Source organism: Mastigoproctus giganteus, chromosome 6 (genome assembly GCF_048544385.1).
Source record: "Mastigoproctus giganteus isolate SK-2022 chromosome 6, ASM4854438v1, whole genome shotgun sequence".
Lineage (NCBI taxonomy): Eukaryota > Metazoa > Arthropoda > Arachnida > Uropygi > Thelyphonidae > Mastigoproctus > Mastigoproctus giganteus.
This window is the reverse complement of record NC_143580.1, coordinates 168,312,009-168,332,327: the sequence shown is the minus strand read 5'-3', so window position 1 is coordinate 168,332,327 and position 20,319 is coordinate 168,312,009. Positions and strand designations below refer to the sequence as shown.

Sequence of the window (20,319 nt, the reverse complement as noted above, 5' to 3'; positions counted from 1 at the left end):
CAAATAACAAACAACAAACACACTACTCGGACTCCCTCCAGTCACTATCTGGCAGAGTAGAGGTAGCAAGATTATACACTAGCTGATTCGGAACCCTCCTAGAGAGCTGCCAATCAGTCTGGTGTAGTAACTAGCGGCCGGCCTGCGAACACTGTTTTAGAGCTGTACCCTCAAAATGTAGGAAGATTTGATCTCGCCACGATGTTCATCATAACCTCAAAAGTCATCAATCATACTGCATGATGGAAGAGATGGAGAAGGGTTGACCGGAACTTAGTTCTGGAGACTAAACATGGGTTCCACCACTTCAAGCCTCCAATAAGCAAAGTGGTGGTATTGCACGTTAGTGTACCTGAAGCAATGTGGGTTTGAATGAGTTTTCAATATTGGAGAAGTTGCGATGAATTATAAGATTGGCAGTGCACCTACCTGATCAACAGCAAGTGATCTTCTACCACCTAGAGCAGGGGTGGGCAACAGCCGGCCCGCGACGATGTTGAATCCGGCCCCTTCGGTAAATGCATAAATATAGAAAATCCATACCTGACTACACTCGCCGTAAACGTTCGGCTTAATTCGATTCAGTCGGGAATCGCGGCCAGTACAACAGTGACCAAGTGATTCTACGCAGCGTCAAAGAGTTATTTCCTAATTATTATTGTAGCATCGATCGAACGAAGTTCCTTTGGGTTTGACTTCTTATTGAAAAAAATAATATTGGTGCGAGATATTTTATGTTTTATGCCTTTTCTAATTATTACAATTTTTAATTTAATATAATTTATAGCCCATAAAATGAGCCAATTAAAAAAAAAAAGAAAAATTGATGCCGAATGCCGCATTTTCAATGATAATTGGACATTCAGATATTTTTTTTAAAAATACATTAATAATTTGCTAATTCAAGTAATATAACATTTTTTAGGTTCTGATTTTTTTTATTAAATCATTCAATCTATTCCGGCCCGCATCATGATGCGAAAATTTCATTCGGCCCGCATCATGATGGAAAATTTCATTCGGCCCGCATCATGATACGAAAATTTCATTCGGCCCACTGACGAAAAAAGTTGCCCACCCCTGACCTAGAGTCATCTACCACCTAGTACTGCCTGGTAACACAGAGGGGCGGCATTCCTCCATGTGGTGTGGGTGCAACACCTCGACCCCTGCTTACGTTGGTTCACACTGGGTGGTGTGCTTGTGAATGGAGGTTATATCCAGAATTACTAACAGTCCCACCATCCTGGAGGTGCAAGCAGAGGATTTGGCTGTCATAGACCGTCCGGACTTCGCCGAAATCAGGTGACACTCAAGTCAAGTCCACTTGACTTGAGCATCACCCGAATATTAGTTCCATCAGCGTTTTAGACTCCCAGGTGGCAAGTTCAACCTGTCTGGCATATCTGAGAGAATGTCTGTGTCAACCTCAAGGACCAAATGTCTAGATTATCCTGCAATGCATCTTTAACCAGTGACTATTATTTTCCCTGGAACAGAAGTTAAACTAACCGGTCTGTAATTACTCTCTGCAAGCTTGCTGAAATATTTTGCAGAGTTGTCCATTGACTGTTTGCAAATGCTCAAAATTTGTAACTCCTGTAACTCTTGTACGAAGCATGTGTAGATAATAGTGTTCGCTGCCTTGAACACTTACAACAGACATATGTCTAGTAGCACCATCTCCACCTCTTTGCCTATGCTTCCATTTGCCTGATTTTTTCTCAGAAACATACTACTTCAGTATGTCTGCTTAATTGAATTGTGTTGCTTGCACATCTATTCTGTTTAATTCAAACCATCCCTCAAGCATGGTCTTTGTAGACATTTCCTGCTGCAAGGCCTCCTCTTCTCGGTCTTCTTGGAAGATCACTTGCTGTTGATCAGGTAGGTGCACTGCCAATCTTATAATGCATTGCAACTTCTCCGATATTGAAAACTCATTCAAACCCACATTGCTTCAGGTACACTAACATACCGTCCATCTAAGAAAGGTTGAATCTCATCAAAGACCAAACCACCATTGGTACTTTCCCTGTGTAATCGTACAGAGGGGCCATATCATGATCTTTATAAACATATTTATAGAGGTATTTTACACTATTCACGGAGGTACACACTTCCACATTATTGTGCGCATTGAATTTCTTCGACAACAATGGATTATAAGGTACAATCCATCTAGTGTCCACGTCATACTTTCCTATTTTAACAGCAGGTCCTTCTCTTCTCTTATATATCGGATAGCCGTTAACATTCTCTTCTGTTGTACCTCTGAACTCTTTCGGAAATTCCTTACTGCATACACCTTCTTTCGTGCGCGGAGATCGTGCATTGAGTGCGCCTCAAGGACATGTAGCATGCACTTTTGTGACAATTTCAAACAACCTTGGATTTGTTTTTAATCATGCTATCTCTGCACTTACAACTCTGTCAATATCATCCTTTGTGCACATTTTAGAATCTGTAGACAGAGTGAGGAGTATGTGCACACGTGGTTATCCACTTTTCTGGAACTCTATCACATAGATGAAGGCTATCACACTTCCAAAAAGATTCCGCTTGAGAATGTCGTCAAGCAGTTCTCTAAGTTTTATTTGGAACACTCGCACAGTTATGTCTGATCTGTGTTCAGGTCGTTGCTTTCCTTCCATTGCATTCACAATCTCAGGCCAGGCAGGATTTCAAATAAATGTAATGAATAGATCAAGTCTCCCATACTTTCTTACAATTGCCATAGCATCTTGATAGTTTTGTTGCATGTACCTTGGGCTGCCGTGGAAAGTCAAAGGTAGCATTATCATCTTCCCTTCTCTCAAGTTTTTGTTCTGAGCTTTTGCTTCTACTACATCCAATAATCCATGGTAAATTTCCACTCTTAGATCTTTCTGATTATGGCATAAATGGTTTAATCTAGATACTTCAGTCTTCACATAGACATCTACAATGTATTGCTGAAATAATTTCCCACTTCTATGAATTAGGCTAAAACCAGGTCTCAACACAAGTCTGTAAGCAAAGAATTGCAAATGTGTTACTCTAATACTTTTTATGGTTCTTCTCTCTTCTGTGTGTTGTAGTTCCTCGTGCCAACTGCCCTCTCTGCACAGGAATAGCAATGGGTACACCATATGGTCTCCATTCTTGTTTAGCGATGATATAATTCTACAGCAGTCACCTGTGGGATATATGCCTATCTCTATTTGCAGGTCTTCTCCAACAAATATTGCAGTAACCTCTGTTTTAAATGTAAGTGCATTATATCATCTCTTATCTAAATCCAGGTCTTCTATAAATACCATACGCACATTCATTGTTCGATTGGCCTGGGTTATTTTATGCATTTGTTTATATGACTCAGCAAGTGGGTTAACTTGTCACAGCATCTCATCCAATTGTTGCATTACTTCTGCCATACACCCATGGTTTGATTGTTTTTCAAGCCGTTTTATTGTTGCTTCAGCAGAATTGAAAATATAAAGTTGTCCATATCCTGGCTTATTTGCCTCATTTGGATATAGCAGTGAGACAAATGGTAAATCTGGCCATGTATTCTAAAAAAGTATGGACCATTTCCAAACGGTGGTTTAATCTCTGCGCCCATTGATGCAAATGCCATTGCTGAGTTGTGCTCTCATATATGTTCTCTATAGTTATTTGCTTCATGTGCATACCCTATAATAGAGTAGGTGTCTCGGACAGTTGGTCAAGTGAAACCTTTCCATCATGACAGCATTTAGTGTATTTATTCGATGTGTTTAACTCATGTCCCCAATATCTTGCATTGCAGTACTCACAGTTGTAACACATATTTTGCCAACCGGGCTAGCCAGGTGGGTAAAGTGCATGCCTGGCAATCCAAAGGTCGCGGGTTTGAATCCCGCCTCAGGCTTGGATCAGAGGAAAAAATGCAGAAATCTTGGAATATGGCCAAAGAAGCCAATGCGCCAACTAACAAAAAAAAAAAAACCACATATTTTCTATGTCATGCTCTTCCACATTAATTACAGCTTGTTGATTATTCGCATCTGGTACTTCTATTTGATTAGTCCTATGGCATTTCACCCATCTTCGTAGTCATAGAGTCTCATTTCGGTTTCTTAGTCTATTAGATCTCTCCTCTAATATTTCATTAGCATTTATTCTATGTTTTCTCAAAGTTCTTATACACTGTTCAGCCATTTTTACACTTTTTAAAACTTAAATTTATTTATGTTTTCTCGTCTTTTTTTTTTTTTTTTTAATTATTTTTTGTTTTAATTTTTTTTTTAATTTTTCTGTAATGATTGTTTTTTTGGGGAATATATAGAGTATTAATTTTGCAAACAGTAAAAAAAAAAAAAAAAAAAATGGGCAGCATACCAAGCATTTTATATATATAGATAGTGGCATACATTTTAAAAAACAGCAGTATACCTCTCCATTAGAGCAATGCTTTTTATGTAGAGTAGTGCAATACCAAAGCAACTTGTGCAGAGTGCCTCAGCAAGATGAGATCGATGCACCAAGTAGCAAACCTATTTTTGCTCAATACTAAATTTACTTGGCTCTCTTGCTTTCTTTAAATCTGTAAATTTGCTTATGGTATACATATCAGTTACTTAAAATTATTTGTATGTGCAAGTTTTTTTTTTAACTTATTATTATATTTTTATCTCCTTTAGTTATATTTGGACCAAGTATTTCTGTGGCATCTTGGACACATATCACCTTTCTTGAAACACCCTGATACACCAGAAGGGAACAAATTACACAATGACATTAATATTCATACCCTTACTGATGCCCAGATTATTAAAGTGGATGTTATTAAGGTAATGGTATATTTATTCATAATATTCTTTAAAATACTTACTAAATATGCATTTAATTTTTAGTGAAAATAATTGTACTTGCTATGCTTATTCTAAATTTAACTTATTTCTGAACGTATTATTATTGTTTTTATTCATTTATTTATTTATCTTGTATGTAGTATACACTACTTAAAATATAAATGATATCTCTACCAGCCTAGAGAAATATGACTCTTATTTCGCTATTTATGTTAAGTAGCTTATAACATATAGGATGGTTATAATTAAACTGCATCACTTTTTAAGTCCTGTATATGAAAAATTCTACACAGAGCTGAAATTTAGGAAGGAATAACAGTCAGGCAATGTGGGAAGGTTGATGCAAAATAAAAAGTTCTGTAAGGAGTCACCAGGGGGAAGTGGCACTGTACATTGTGTGGGAGCAAACAACTACACAACAAATTTATTCAGTTTAAAAATGTTGTCTATTTCGGCCATTAATGTTCATAAAACTATTCACTGGAATGACAATACTATTGACAATAAAAGTAAAAAATAAAATTAAATTAAAGTCATCATAACAAAGCACGTTGGAATCTTAGGACGATATTTCATATTTTTTATTGTCACTCATCTTTTTTTTTTATTATTATTATTTTTTTTTTATTATTTTTTTTTTTTAATGATTCCACCATACTTTCAGGGTTTCACCCTTGCACTATGTCCTTCAAAGAGTGCTGCAACAGAAAATTGTAAGAATCACATGAGTTTGGCGAGTGAAGTGGCCACTCAGGTGGAAAAAATATTGGATAGTGGTGTCCATCATATATGAAAACCTCTGTACCATCTCAACCTTTAACCTGAAGATGTAACATGATTGTTGAGGATTTCATGGTATCATATCCCAATCAAAGTACACATAATAAGACCATAAAATTCAACCTCCTCCAGAAGAAGGATAAGGATACTAAAGTGAAAGCAGTGGTGAAACTGCACCATGCAGTAATGTGAAAGTGTAAGGTTCTCCCTATCTAACATTATATTAATGATTGTAGAAATAAAGATACTCTTGCACTAATGGTAGCCGAGCATTCTGGTCTCTTGCCAAAGCTATTGGCCGCAACTTTTGCCCATCTCTGTCCAAACCAGATGGTTCTGTTGTCATTTCAGCCAGGGATAAAGCTGACCTGCTAGCATCCCATTTTTCTTCCAACTCATGTATTAATGATGTTGGTAAAACACCTCCAACCATTCCCAACACGCTTCATTCAATGCCTCCTGTGGTCTTCCGTCAAAAGGATGTCAGAAGGATTTTTACAAATCTTGATGCTAAGAAAGCTCCAAGTCCCGATGGTATTTCTCCACTTGTTCTCAAAACCTGTGCTCCTGAACTTACTCCTATTCTTTGCCGCCTTTTTTCACTTTCTTATTCCAAAGGTGTTTTTCCTTCTACTTGGAAATTTGCTCATATCCAGCCAGTTCCTAAAAAGGGTGACAAATCCCTCCCATCCAATTATTGTTCCATTGCAATTACTTCTACTCTTTCTAAAGTAATGGAGAAATCAATTAACCGCCAACTCTTAAACCACCTAGAAACCTTCCATCTTATCAACGATCGCCAGTATGGATTCCGTCAGTGTCGATCCACTGGTGATATTCTGGCTTATGTTACCCATTTATGGACTAATTTGATAGAAAGGTTCAGTGAAACACAAGTAGTTGCTCTTGACATCTCAAAGGCTTTCGATTGTGTTTGGCATAAAGGTCTTCTAAACAAGCTTCCATCTTATGGTTTGCCAACTCTTTTTAGTAATTGGTTATCCAGTTTTCTCTCTGATCGCTCACTGAGGGTGATGGTAGATGGCTCTCTGTCTCCTAACTTCTCCACTAATGCCAGTGTCCCCCAAGGTTCAGTTGTTTCCCCCACTCTTTTCCTCTTGTATATTAATGACCTTCTTCCATTGGCTGGAAATCCTATCCATAGTTTTACCGATGATAGCACATTGCATTCCATTTTCCATTTTGAGAAACCTTGTCCTGCTCAATCAGTTTCAGTTTCTCGAAAATCTGCTACCAATTCCTTAAATGCCGATCTTCAGGTAATTCTCCAGTGGGGCAAAGACAACTTAGTTGATTTCAACCCTTCTAAAACTCAGTCTTGTCTTATATCTTGCAAAGAGGATTCTTCTGCTCCTATGCTTATCTTTAGTGACACTCTGATTTCTAGGCAAAATGATATATCTCTTTTTGGGGATTACCCTGACTTGTAATCTCTCTTGGCACAAGCACATTACAAATATTGCTTCCTCTGCATCTAAAAAACTTGGTTTTCTCTTTCGCTCTCGGCGCTACTTTTTCTTCCAAACAGCTGCTCATTCTGTATAAATCGCAAATCTGCCCTTCCATGGAATATTGTTTCCACATCTGGGGTGGTGCCCCCAAAACCTCTCTCAGGCTTCTTGATTCCATTCAGAAGAGGGTAGTTAGGTTAATTAATGATTCATCTCTAACAGAGTCTCTCCACTCGCTGTCTCATAGACGTACTGTTTCTGCTGCATGCCTCTTCTACAGATAATTCCATGGGCACTATTCTTCTGAATTGGCTTCTATAATTCCTACTCTCTCTTTTAAAACAGTCCGAACACGTGCCGCCACCAGCCAACATCCATTTACTGTCCAACTTCAAACTCACTGAACCAACTTTTCATCTTCCTCGTTTATTCATTCAACTGCCGTTTTCTGGAACAACCTTCCTTCATACGTATTTCCTGAAATTACAGTCTACAGAAGTTAAGTCCAATGTCAATGTCAACAAATGTCTTCTTTCGTCTTCTCAACCTCCACCCAAGTACGGTACTAAGTACTATAGGTTCTAATACCTCTCGTGTTTGGGGTTTACATAAAAAAAAAAAAAAAGTGGATTCCGGTTATTTGGGCCACCGGTTAATCTGGGCAGCCATTTATTTGGGGCAAATCTTAAAAAACAGGGACCAATCAACAAAATAGCCATGGTTTACTTCGCTTAATTAGGACAGCATGCCGTTTAATCGGGGCAGGAGACCGCAGCACTGCAAATTACCCTACGATTGTCTCCGACGGTACGACATGGTTCAGTCGAAATTCTGGAGGTCACAACCATAAAACAATAAAAGCAATTAGCAGTCGCCTGTTTATTGGGCTTTTCTGTTAGTGAAATCTATCATAAATGGACAGTAAACTTGATCTTACTGAATTTGCGATAATACCGACAGCTGGAATTCTGTGGGTTATTATGGTGAAATGTGTTTACACTTCCATGAAATCTTCAATCATATAAAAAAATTAATCTTCTCTTCATTCTTATTTTTAAAGCTTTGTAACTCGTTACTCAGTTCTCACTTGCGCGTATTGTGTTACTTGCAATTTGTGTGTGCTGTGTTCTTTGTTATTGATTGCTTATCTTTTTACCGTTTTAAATTTTAACCCCCCCCCCCCACACAAATGTCAGTGAACAGAAATGTCAACTTGTTCGTATGTACATATTACAGTACATATTAATTATTCCGATTATCACGTATGTTCTTCTGATTTTCACGTATCATTTAATTTTTTAATTGGTAAGGTAATAAAGGGTAAATTTGTGCTTAATATATCTTTGCTTTTATAGCCTGTGGATAATATTCCTCCTATTTTTGCTAATTAGAATCGCTGTTTAATAGAATTAAAATTCAATTCACAAACGTAATAATCACAATGACCGGCGCTTACGGCACATCGTATAGTGAATGGTACATTACTATGTTGAGTTCGTCGTAACATGATTTGATTGTACAGTGAACTAATTGTAAGGGGGGGTACATTGTATTTTTAACTATTTACGTGAAACTTCGGATAATTGGGGCAGCCGCTTTATCGGGCCAAAATGCACTAGTCCTGATGTGTCCCAAATAACCAGAATGGCCTCTACTTCTATGTTATGATTTGCTTAAGTTTGCCTTAAATTGTTTACAGGAAATTACAGTAATAGTATCATTAAAAGATATGTTTTGGCCTGCCACTTGTTTGAAGAGGGTTGGGTTCAATTTCTATCAGTGACTGGAGGTGTTCTTTAGGCTTCTTCAATATAAACTGTAGTTAGTGAAGTAGAGGGAACAGTGTTTTCCCTTTTGACTTATTTTGTTTTTCTCCTGTAAAACATACAAATTGACCTATGAATATAAACTTGTACTCTAAAAGACATGTGGCTTAGTTACCCAATTTTGGTGGAAGATTATTCTGAAAAAAATGAAATTGGTGCCATACCCATGGCTGCAGTTGTGAGGTATTCATGCTATATTTTGGTACATCTCTGGGTGACTTCTTCTGAGTTGGAGATTTGTTAAACTTTGTATTGCGTGCATTGTTTGAAAGGCATTACATAGTGAAACCAACTGAAAGATGAAAATAAAGCACTTCACGCTATTGTTAGTATTGCTGGTTTGTTGCTAGTGATTATACAATAATTTAGGCATGCCCACTGGAGATGATGCACCAACACAGGATAAATGCTAAGAATAACTACATTAAATTAACAGATGTTTCATAAATTCACAAATAAAATTGTTTACTTCATCAGACATTGGGGAAACTTGGTTTACAATGGAAGAAAAAAAATTATGAGTGGCACTATATAATCTTTCACTACAGCATAGCTATATTATAAATATGGCTATGGATGCATTAATTGTAAAAAATAAAATGTAAAAATGTAATTTTTAAAAGGTGGAGCAAAAAGATTCCATTATTACACCCTTTACTGAGTTTCCACCTTTAAAAACTTTAAAAATGTTTTTTTTTTTTTTTCCCTGTGGCAGTCGTATTTTAAGTTGAACTAAAGTTCATTTTTCATATTATTGTGGGAGGTAACAATAAATTGTATATACTACACCATATTTATAAAAGCATGATGTTTCTTATAGAGTCTTATGAAATAATTTTCAGAAATATTCATTAGAATAAAATATTCATACAGCAAAACGTACCCTGAGAAGTTTTTTCGTAACCAAATTTTACTATATTAGTAGTAGCAGAACGAAGCAAAGAAGCAAGCTTATGCAAAATCAACAAAAAAGCCTATCTGCTTCCCCCTCATTATCCATCCCTTATAATAATTGTCCAATCCTCCTTTAAGTTTATTCCAGCAGTCATTTACTCTCTACTTGACTACATATTTCCATGTACATATTCTATGACTACATATTTCCATGTACATATTCTGTGACTACATATTTCCTTGTACATATTCTGTGACTACATATTTCCTTGTACATATTCTGTGACTACATATTTCCTTGTACATATTCTGTGACTACATTTTCCAGTTTAAATTTATGTCCCTTGTGTGTGTGTGTGTGTGTGTGTGTGTGTGTGTGTGTGTGTGTGTGTGTGTGTGTGTGTGTGTGTGTGTGTGTGTGTGTGTGAGAGAGAGAGAGAGAGAGAGTGAGTGAAAGTGAAATATCAGCATTTAGTGTACTTTATCCTTTTAAAGCCAATTGGGCTTCTAATGGCATGGGCATATTTTCTCATTCTAGGATGAATATAAACAAAAAGACATTGATAAAAATTAAGGATTGATAATTACAGGCTGAATGTAAGATTTGCTTTTTCTTAAGGAATTGGTAGTAGTAGTAGTAGTGGTGGTGGTGGTGGTGGTAGTGGTGGTGGTGGCATATGATGCAAAAAAGCAAGCTTATGAAGCATCAGACAAAAAAAATAATAATAATCCATTTTCACCTCTCATCCCTTCAATAGTTTGCCTAGATCAGCGTTTCCCAAACTATGTTCCATGAAAAATCGTAATTAATAATTAAAAAAATAAAATTAAATTAATTTTGCATATTTGTAGCGTACACCACTTTTGTATCATTGTAATTTTTAACATTATTTTTTTTTCGGTTATTAATATACTGGCATAGACTAATAATCAAATAGACAGCAGACCACTTTATTTTGGGGGGGGGTTGCATAGGGGTAATGACATCTACGAAAAAGTAGCATTGTAGTGATCTAATATGCCATTCATATGCGATTTAACCTGGAGTACATGGGTTAAACTCCAGGAGAGGAAGAAGCGAACCGATATCATAACTAAACTCACTTCCTTGTGTACATTTTTTTTTTTTTGATAATTTTCAGTATTTCGAAATATTATTAAAATAAATGACCATGGATTTTTGATCGAAAAAAAGTAACTTTAAGACGAGAAGCAAGTACTTCTAGCATTTGTGGTCAACCATAAATGAACATAATATTATCATACTTCAAAGTGAGGATGAACAATCATAGCCTTTTGTTCCACAGAAATCTGAAGTGAAAAAACAGGAACCAACTAATAAAAGACCAAAACGAAAGTATTATGACAGTTATTTGAATTTTGGCTTTACATGTGTTGGAAATAAAGATGCTCCTGATGCACATGCATCATATGTAATAAAATATTAGCAAACAGTTCTTTGGCTCCTGCTAAACTTGTGTTTAGTAAGTGTTCCGTAAATATATTGTGAGATGAAAAGTGTTCCTTGACTAAAAAAGTTTGGGAAACACTGGCCTAGATCTTGAATTTATTCAGACTATCCACTTCCACAACAAGCTGGAAGCTTGTTCCATTCTGCAACCATCCTTCCTCAATTTGAATTTACGCCCCTCATGTTTATAAGCTGACAAAGGGGAAAATTCCATCAGCAATGCTCAAGCCTTTCAAAGCCTTAAACTCCCAAATCAGATCACCTTGCAGGTGTCTAATGTCTAGATGGTGTAATTTGCAAAACCGAAGCCTTTTCTTTATAAGAGCATCCCACTGTTCCCTTCACCAATCTCATTCATGAGATTGGTGAAGGGAACAGTGGGATGCTCTTATAAAGAAAGGCTTCAGTTTTGCAAATTACACCGTCTCTTCACCAAACTTCATCTCCTCATGGATATGTTTTGCTTCTTTGCCCTTCAAATGAACTTTTATAATGGATTGGACCTCAGCCTTCTCCAGCCTATCTCTCACTATATTTGCAGCTCTATTTCAGTAACCACATTAGCACACATATTTCACATGTGAATTCTAAAAAGAGAAGAGAAGAATAAATAAGCTGACAAAGGGGAAAATTCCATCAGCAATGCTCAAGCCTTTCAAAGCCTTAAACTCCCAAATCAGATCACCTTGCAGGTGTCTAATGTCTAGATGGTGTAATTTGCAAAACTGAAGCCTTTCTTTATAAGAGCATCCCACTGTTCCCTTCACCAATCTCATTGCCCTTCTCTGTATCTGTTTCAGCAACTCTATATCCTTCTTAAAATGAGACCTCAAGACCTGCATGCAGTACTCAAGATGTGGCCTGACCAGTGCCTTATACAATGGGATAATCACCTCCTTATCCTGTATATCACTGACAAAACCACACGAGCTGCCCTTGCCTGTCTGCACTGCTCAGAGAACTTCATATCTGACTTCACAATTACCCCCTTCCCCAGTCCATTTAATTTTCCACTATCCTGAAGGTGATACAACACAATTGCTATGTTACTCTTAGATTACTGCTACCCAGTGCTTTTTTTGGGATGGTATACGCAACGGTATGGCATACTAGCACCTTTATTAACAATGCTGTGTGACATTTGGATGCAGTGGACTTCGAAATTTGTAATATTCCGTAAATTTTTTTCACATGTTTACCTTCTATTTAGATAAGCTTAAAATCATTTAACTAAATTTGCATTTTTTTTTACTGTCTATTGTTAAGATATTTTCTATATAAAACTCTATAACCATTTTTATAAATCTAAATTACTCAGTCAGACTTCTGTTTAATTATTTTGAATTCCCCTTGGAAGTTAAATTACATTTAAAATAGTTTCCATTGAGTAAAGAAAATTTTCGTATAGCAAACAGATTAGGAGAGAATTAACTCAGTATGCACTGTTAGCATTTCTGGCCTTCAGGCAATTTAGGCAATTAGTGCTGCTGTGTGAATTAAGAGAGCTAAAGGGATTACCATTCTGCAACTTAGTAGTTTGTACCTGGTAAAACCTATCCGACCACCTGTCCCACATACGAAGAAGTCGCACTGGTCAGCAGATCAAGGGTATTCCCAATGAGCTCTGGTCTACCTTCTACTGCAGCGGTGTCCAACCTTTTCCCATACAGTGGACATATTCAAAAAAATTCAAAGCTAGATTTCTTTAGTTTGTTACGTTTTCCATATCTTGTTGCATGTAAAAGTAAAATTGAAAATATTCAAAACTTTTATTGAGAATATTCTACAAAAACTTTATTATGAAATTATTTTTACTTATGTTATTATTTTTTACTTATTTTACTCACATTTTACTTATTTTTTTATAAACTTGAATAATAAATTTATGCTTAATAAACTGTGTTATATACTTAATTTGTTGTTCTTATTCTAAAAACATTACTACTAAAGTAACAATATCAGAAAAATAAATTTTAGAGTGCTTTTCATATCCTTTTAATTTTCAATTTTTCTTGATAGTAAAGAATTGGTACCAGCACCTAATTTTTTACAAAAAATTGCATATGGGTAGCACTGCTGCTGCCCATATGTAATACCTTGAATTTGTCAATTTTAAACATCAGTTGCCATTTTTCAGCCTATCTGCCTAATTTTTCTAGATTTTGCAGCATCATACTTTCATTACTGCCATTAACCACCCTGCTAGCCTTTGTATCATGTACAAACTTCGACGGTAAGCTTTATATACCTTCATCAATATCATTAATAAATACAGAAAACAACAATGTTCTCTGCACCAAACCCAGTGGGATTACTTAACCATTCCTATATCCATGGCAATAACTTGCCCTTACAAGTTATTATCTGTGGTTACAAGTTACCACAAAAAATTGTAGAATTTGAAAACTTATGTAGATTTATGAGTCAGTCAGTCAGTAAGTAACCTAGCTTAAATATTTCTATTTCACCTAGAAATATTTGAGGTAGGTATTTGAAACTTTGTTGACAGTTTCAACCTTCTCTGTTTAGCTACACATTTTTGTCATCTGTGGATAAGCTCTTTTAGCCCTCTTGAATAGAATTCCTCACTTTGAGCAGAAAACCAGGCTTCGACTTCATTAATTACCTGCTCATTAGTTTGAAATCTGTGGCTCCATAATGATTTTATTTTATAGAATAGTCTGAAGCTGAGAGGTCGGAAGAATATGGTTGCTATTGCAGATTTCCAAAGCCATACCTGATTTTAAAGTCCACTGAGAGAGCAGCCTTGTGAGCAAGGGGATTGTCAGCTAGGAGACAGATGGCTTTGGATAGCTTTCTGCATCTCTTCAATTTGATAGACTCTTAACTTTACCCAGGAAGTTTCTGTAATACTCCCAAATGATATGTAAACATGTAGGGGGTGGGGTATGTAGAGGCAGCCAGGGAAGCAGCTTAGCAGAAAAATATTATTAAGTAGCAAGGGGATGCAGTGCAGAAAGAAAGAAGAATGAATGAAAGAGTGTGAGAGACTAAGTGAATGTGCTGGACACTGAATGATGGAGTCGTGGTAAGAAGAAATAAATGTTAGTTGTGGTGATTGAGAATGATCCAGTAAGGGAACAAGAGAGAGTGAATGACTGTTATTGTAAACGGGAGCAATTGAAGGTATTAATATAATGGAAAGTATGTAAACACACTTTAATATGTAAACTTAGAATATATATACGGTATTTACAAATTGGTCCTAACTACTAACAACACCAACGTACCCACTGCTACCTCCCTGACATGCAACTGAATAGTAATAGTAAGTTATGGGGCCCAAGGTAGCAGTGAAGAGAGAACGGAGATGAATTAGTGAGCCGAATACTTGTAAGAATGAATGGAAGCATGGGTGTGAGTAAGAAAGAACAATGTTAATTCCTATTATTGCTGTAAATACTAACCCTCACTAAGTTGTACTGAAACCTTAATTATTCTGTCTAATTATTCTACTCTGTAAACTAACATATTAATAATAACACTACACACCATTGCATTCCCCCTAGTGTGAGAAAGAAGATGAATACATGTGAAAAAAAAAAATTATAACTTATAGAAAATGTAAGAAAAAAAGTACAAATCAGAATGGAAGCAGTGTGAATGTTCTCCAACACATGGATCCCTATTTCTATGTACTTTCACTCCTTCCACCTGAGTTGATTGTTCTCTCACTCCCCACATCCCCTTCCCCCAACCTGGGTGGCACCCCCATTTGCCTGGTGGGTAACCCCCACTATCACCAGTAAAATCCCACCTCTGGGGAAGGATGGGCATTTACCCCGGAGGGACCCTCTTCTGTCCTCCCTTTCAACTAGGCAGGCACCTTTACCACTGCCCCCCCCTTCACTCTATCACTTTGATCCCTTCCTGTGTTCCACCAACCACCTTCATCTTTTAATTTTTTTTTTTTAACTGGGCTCTCCCCGCTTGTAGCTCAGGGTTTGCCGCACCAGTGCTTCATACTCCCTAAGCTACATATTTATAAGAAGCTACTCTGTAAACTAACATATTTATAATAACACTACACACATATTTATAATATCACTAAACACTACACACCATTGCATTCACCCCCTGCTGCAAGAAAGAAGATGAATATATGTGGGAAAAAAATTTATAACTTAATGAAAATGTAAAGGGGAAAAAAAGTATAAAAATAGCATAAAATGTAAGGGGAAAAAAGTACAAAACAGAATGGAAGCAGTGTGAATGAGGATTAAGTGAGTCATCCAAGCAGGCACCATGCTGTAGCCATTTAGTTGGGTATGGGATGCAGATACTGGTCGGCAAGACCAACTGGTGTGGGAATGAGTGCAAACAGGAGCTCCAACATAGGGATCCCTATTCCTATGTATTTTCACTCCTACCACCTGGGTTGGTTGTTATCTCACTCCCCCAGCCTGGTTGGCACCCCCCTTTACCTGGTGGGTAACCCCACTACCACCTGTCAACTCCCACTGCCAGGGAAGGATGGGCATTCCGCCCCAAGGGGATCCTCTTCTGTCCTCCCTTTCAACTAGGCAGGTGCCTTTACAATTGTCCCCCTATCACTCTAAGCCCCGCCCATTTCCTGTCTTCAACCTTTCATTTTTTTTTTTTTTTTTAAACTGGACTCTCCCTGCTTGTAGCCTTGGTACTCAAGGCTACAAGCAGGGAGATGTGTTTTCATGCAATAGATGTTATTGCATGAAAACACAGGCCCCTAAGCCAAGAGCTGGATGAACAACATAACCCCACACTAATACTACACAAACACTTGCTAACCTACGTTAATCTGGCCTTTACAGAGTTTTGTATTCATCACATTGCCTGACGCAGAGTTGGGGGGGGACTCCCAGAGCCACATTACAATTAACATTATACACCCAAATGATGCCCTTGCCTTTTTGGAGGTAATCTCTAAGAATGATACCTTTAAAGTCTCAGAAGACTGACAACATGATCTTGTTGGCAGACAATTGAACTTCTGTTTATTTGGAGGTTGGTGAAGATAAATGTTTCCATTGTTTACTCATCCATCATCACAATTCAGTCAAAAAAAACCCAACATTTCTCTACAAAGTTCCAGCAATTGTATGGAACACTCTTTCCATTTGGAGGTTTAGAGGAGGTGTCAACAATCTCTGAAACTACTGTGGTGCCACCTTAAATATGAGCAGGAATTCATGCATTATTGTGCAAAAACAACCCATGGCTAATTTTCATTTCATTTACTGTAAAATTTATAGTCACACATCTGTCTTTGAAGACTAGCTTTTCCACTTTAGCCACAATGACAGAGCCAGTAATCAAGATGGGTCTTCTTTCTCTTGGATCATCATGCACACTGCTTTACCCACTCAATTTCTGAACAGTCTTCTCCAGTTTTTCCCAGTCTCATATGATGGGCAATTCTTACCATATACAGCTTTCATCTCCTCATGGATATGTTTTGCTTCTTTGCCCTTCAAATGAACTGTTATAATGGATTGGACCTCAGCCTTCTCCAGCCTATCTCTCACTATATTTGCAGCTCTATTTCAGTAACCACATTAGCACACATATATCACATGTGAATTCTAAAAAGAGAAGAGAAGAATAAATCAGATTGGATTTATTCTTCTCTGTGTCATAGGTGTGGGAAAGTCTTAACTAACAGCTGATATTTTAGATGAATTGAACAGCTACTTTACATCAATATTTTCAGTAGAAAGGTCCTTCATAATGAGGGGGAACTGAGTGAAGCTGGTGAGCATAAAATTAGCAATACTGAAATTTCTTAACTACTGACCAGTCATTAGTTATGAAATTTCACTAGGTGAGGGAAAAGACTTATTAACAACCCTCTCATAAAATGGGATTATGTAAATATTGGAAGAGGTGGGTAAAATATTTGTTTATGTATGTTTTGACACTATGTAAGCTTTGATTTCTTGGATTGTTCTGTTATTTAAATAACAGATTAATCCAAGTGCCCTGATTAAATTTTAACTATGATTTGTAGAATTAAAATATAATTTAAAAATATAACCTTGGTCTTCAATTTGAATGATATCTAAAAAAAAAAAAAAAAAAAAAAAAAAGGTTCAGGAGCAGGAGATGCTTGTTCTGCCCATGTTTTCATGAATTCAAAACTAAGTGTTAATTTCTTATTTAGGGTTTCTTAAGGATGGATCTTTTGCCAAGGTTGCGTTATATCCTTGAAGTTTGCAGACCAGAAGCCTCTGTAGTTCACCATATATTGAAAATCTTAATTAGAATTGGGCGACATTCCTTAGAGTGTGCTACAAAGGTTAGCTAAATTGAACAGTGTTATTTTTAATTGTTTCAGTGGAATTAAGTGATATACATCATTATAGTTTTAAAGTCAATTTTAGTTTGAAATTTTAATTTGTTTTATAAAGGCAATAATTCTCCACTTTTAGGCATCATAGTAAAATTAAGTGATATGAGAGATATGCACATGTTGTGAAACATTAGTATTAGGTAGATGATACAAAGAAGCAAGCTTATACAGTATTAGCAAAAAAAATAAATAAATAAATAACTGCCCACATATCCTTCCTTAAATTTATTCAAGCTACTCACCTCCACAGCATCAGGATGGTATATCCAACAAGATTAGTCAGAGGGCAACCATCCTTTTTCCAGTTTAAATTTATGTCCTCTTATGTGCATTATTCAAGAAGGAGTAAGGATATCATTAGTATTTAGTTAACTCAGTCCCTTTAAAGCCTTAAATATTTGAATTAGATTTCCTCATAGATGCTGGCACCTCCATAGCCAGGTGGGCAGGAGCAGCAGTGCGTAGCACATGCTTCTTGATTAGACCTGGGTTCGAGTCTGTGTCCACCAAATATGGAGAATGCGGAAAGGTCAGGGAATGACCACCACATATCCCCGGAGCAATATGGCCTTAGTTGCTAATGCTCCTAAAAACCAAACAACAGCCTCGTAGATGCCTAGTTTCATGTGCTGCAGTTTACAGAACTCAATTCTCTCTCTCTCTTGGTAAGAATACCATTATGTGCCCTCTGACTAATCTTGTTGCTCCTTGTCTTCAACAACAGACCTAAAAAGACTTGTATGCATCTTGAGAACTGCATACAAGTCTTCCAGACTTATATGCTTGTTTGTTTGTTTGTTTGTTATTTGGTTTTTAGGAGCATTAGCAACTAAGGCCATATTGCTCCGGGATATGCGGTGGTCATTCCCTGACCTTCCCGCATCCTCCGTATTTGGTGGTGACGGGCTCGAACCCCGGTCTAATCAAGAAGCGTGTGCTATGCACTGTTGCTCCTTCCCACCTGGCCACGGAGACGCCGACTTATATGCAGTTCTCAAGATGCAGCCTAACTGTTACCTTATACAATGGGATAATCACCTCCTTGTCCCTAATGTCAAAATATTGTTGTCAGAATGCCATGAGTCTCTCCAACAGCCTGTCATTTGAGAATGAAAAGGCTCCTAGATCTTTTTCAATCTCCATTACCTTGAGATGGTGGCATGCAATTGGATATTATTCATGGGTTATTTTACTCAAATGCAGTACTCTGCTTTTATCAATGTTAAATCTTAATTGCCAATTCTCAGCCCATCAGCCTAGTTTCTCTAGGTCATGTTGTTTGTTGTTGCATTCCCTGATTCCTGTCATTAACCACCCCGCCAACATTAATAACCATTCCTCTCTCTATCTCTTTCTTTCCTACCACTCAACCATCCACAGCAGTAATTTGCATCCAGTGCCACACTGCTCCAGTTTCTTCAGCAGTCTTTCATAACCCCGGGGGCTCACATCTGGTGAATATGGGCTTGGCACACCCAGGGTCCCGAGCTGGATATATCATCATTCTTCTCTTTCTTGGTGATTCCCTTCTACCCCTTCTACTTTTCTCTCTCTCTCTCTCTCTCTCTCTCTCTCTCTCTCTCAGAGTAACTCGGGAACTTTTTTTTTTTTCCTGGTGCAGCATAAGCCTCAGGCTTCCTTGCACCATTTGGCTATTAATAATAATAATAATAACGTCGTACACTATCAGAAGCTTTACTGAAATCTGAGTATATGATATAAGAACTATTTCTTAGATCCAGGTCCTTTGTGATTATGTCATAGTAGCTGATCATATTGGTCACGCCAGATTTCTCCCTTAAAAAAGCCATGCTGTGATTACCCTATAACTTTGGCAAAAATGGTGGTCCTTGAGATTCTCTCAGGTCTATCATGCTGGGCTTGGCTACCTGGGAGTCAAAAATGCTGATGGAAGAACTCATATTCAAGTGACGCTCCAGTTCTGCAACAACCAAATCCTCTGCTTGCTCCTTGGCAATGGTGGGACTGTTAGTAACCCTGGTTATAATCCCTGTGTGTAAGTCCTAATATACATCACTTAGTATATTGGAAGGGACCACACGTGTGCAAACAAACTTAAGCAGGAATCGAGGTGTGGCTTCCACAGCACCGGAGGAATGTCACCCTTCTGTGTTATGAGGCAATATTAGGTAGTAGATGACTCTCATCAACCAATGTAATTCCACGACTTTGCTTATTGGAGGCTGGAAGAGCTATAACCCATGTTTACTCTCCAGAGCAAAGGTCCAGCTACCCCTCCATCTTCTCCATCATGCAGTATCATTGATGTCTTTTGAGGTTATGATGAGCATTGCCCATCATAACCTCAAAAGCAGTCTGCAAATACTCTAAAACAATATTTGTTTTAGGCCGACCCCTAGATAGTCCACTGTACCAAACTATTGGTAACTCTCTAGGATGCTTCCAGATCAGCTAGTGTATAATCTCACAGCCTTTATTCTGCCAGAGAATGGATGAAGTCTAAATAGTGTGTATGCAGGGACACTTTCAAAGCCATGTTATGGATTTTAAAATGCCCCTGCATACATATAGCAAGAATACACTAAGTATATTCTTGCTATGTGTATGTCATATCGAAAAAGTTCATTACTTCCCAACCATTTCTTTTATTGAATATATCATGAATAGTCAAACTACTAGAAAAAACTTATCTAAAAAAAAAAAAAGATCT

The 20,319-nt window shown here is 37.3% G+C and overlaps 1 protein-coding gene across 1 annotated transcript in view; it reads left to right on the top strand.

Moving 5' to 3' along the window:
* Positions 1-20,319, top strand: part of LOC150084737 (RNA polymerase II-associated protein 1) — a 630,471-nt gene that overhangs the window by 298,053 nt on the left and 312,099 nt on the right. The window contains exons 14-15 of the mRNA XM_090376342.1: positions 4,665-4,814; positions 17,439-17,573. Coding sequence (XP_090232468.1) covers positions 4,665-4,814; positions 17,439-17,573 — 285 coding nt within the window. The remainder of the gene's footprint in view (positions 1-4,664; positions 4,815-17,438; positions 17,574-20,319) is intronic.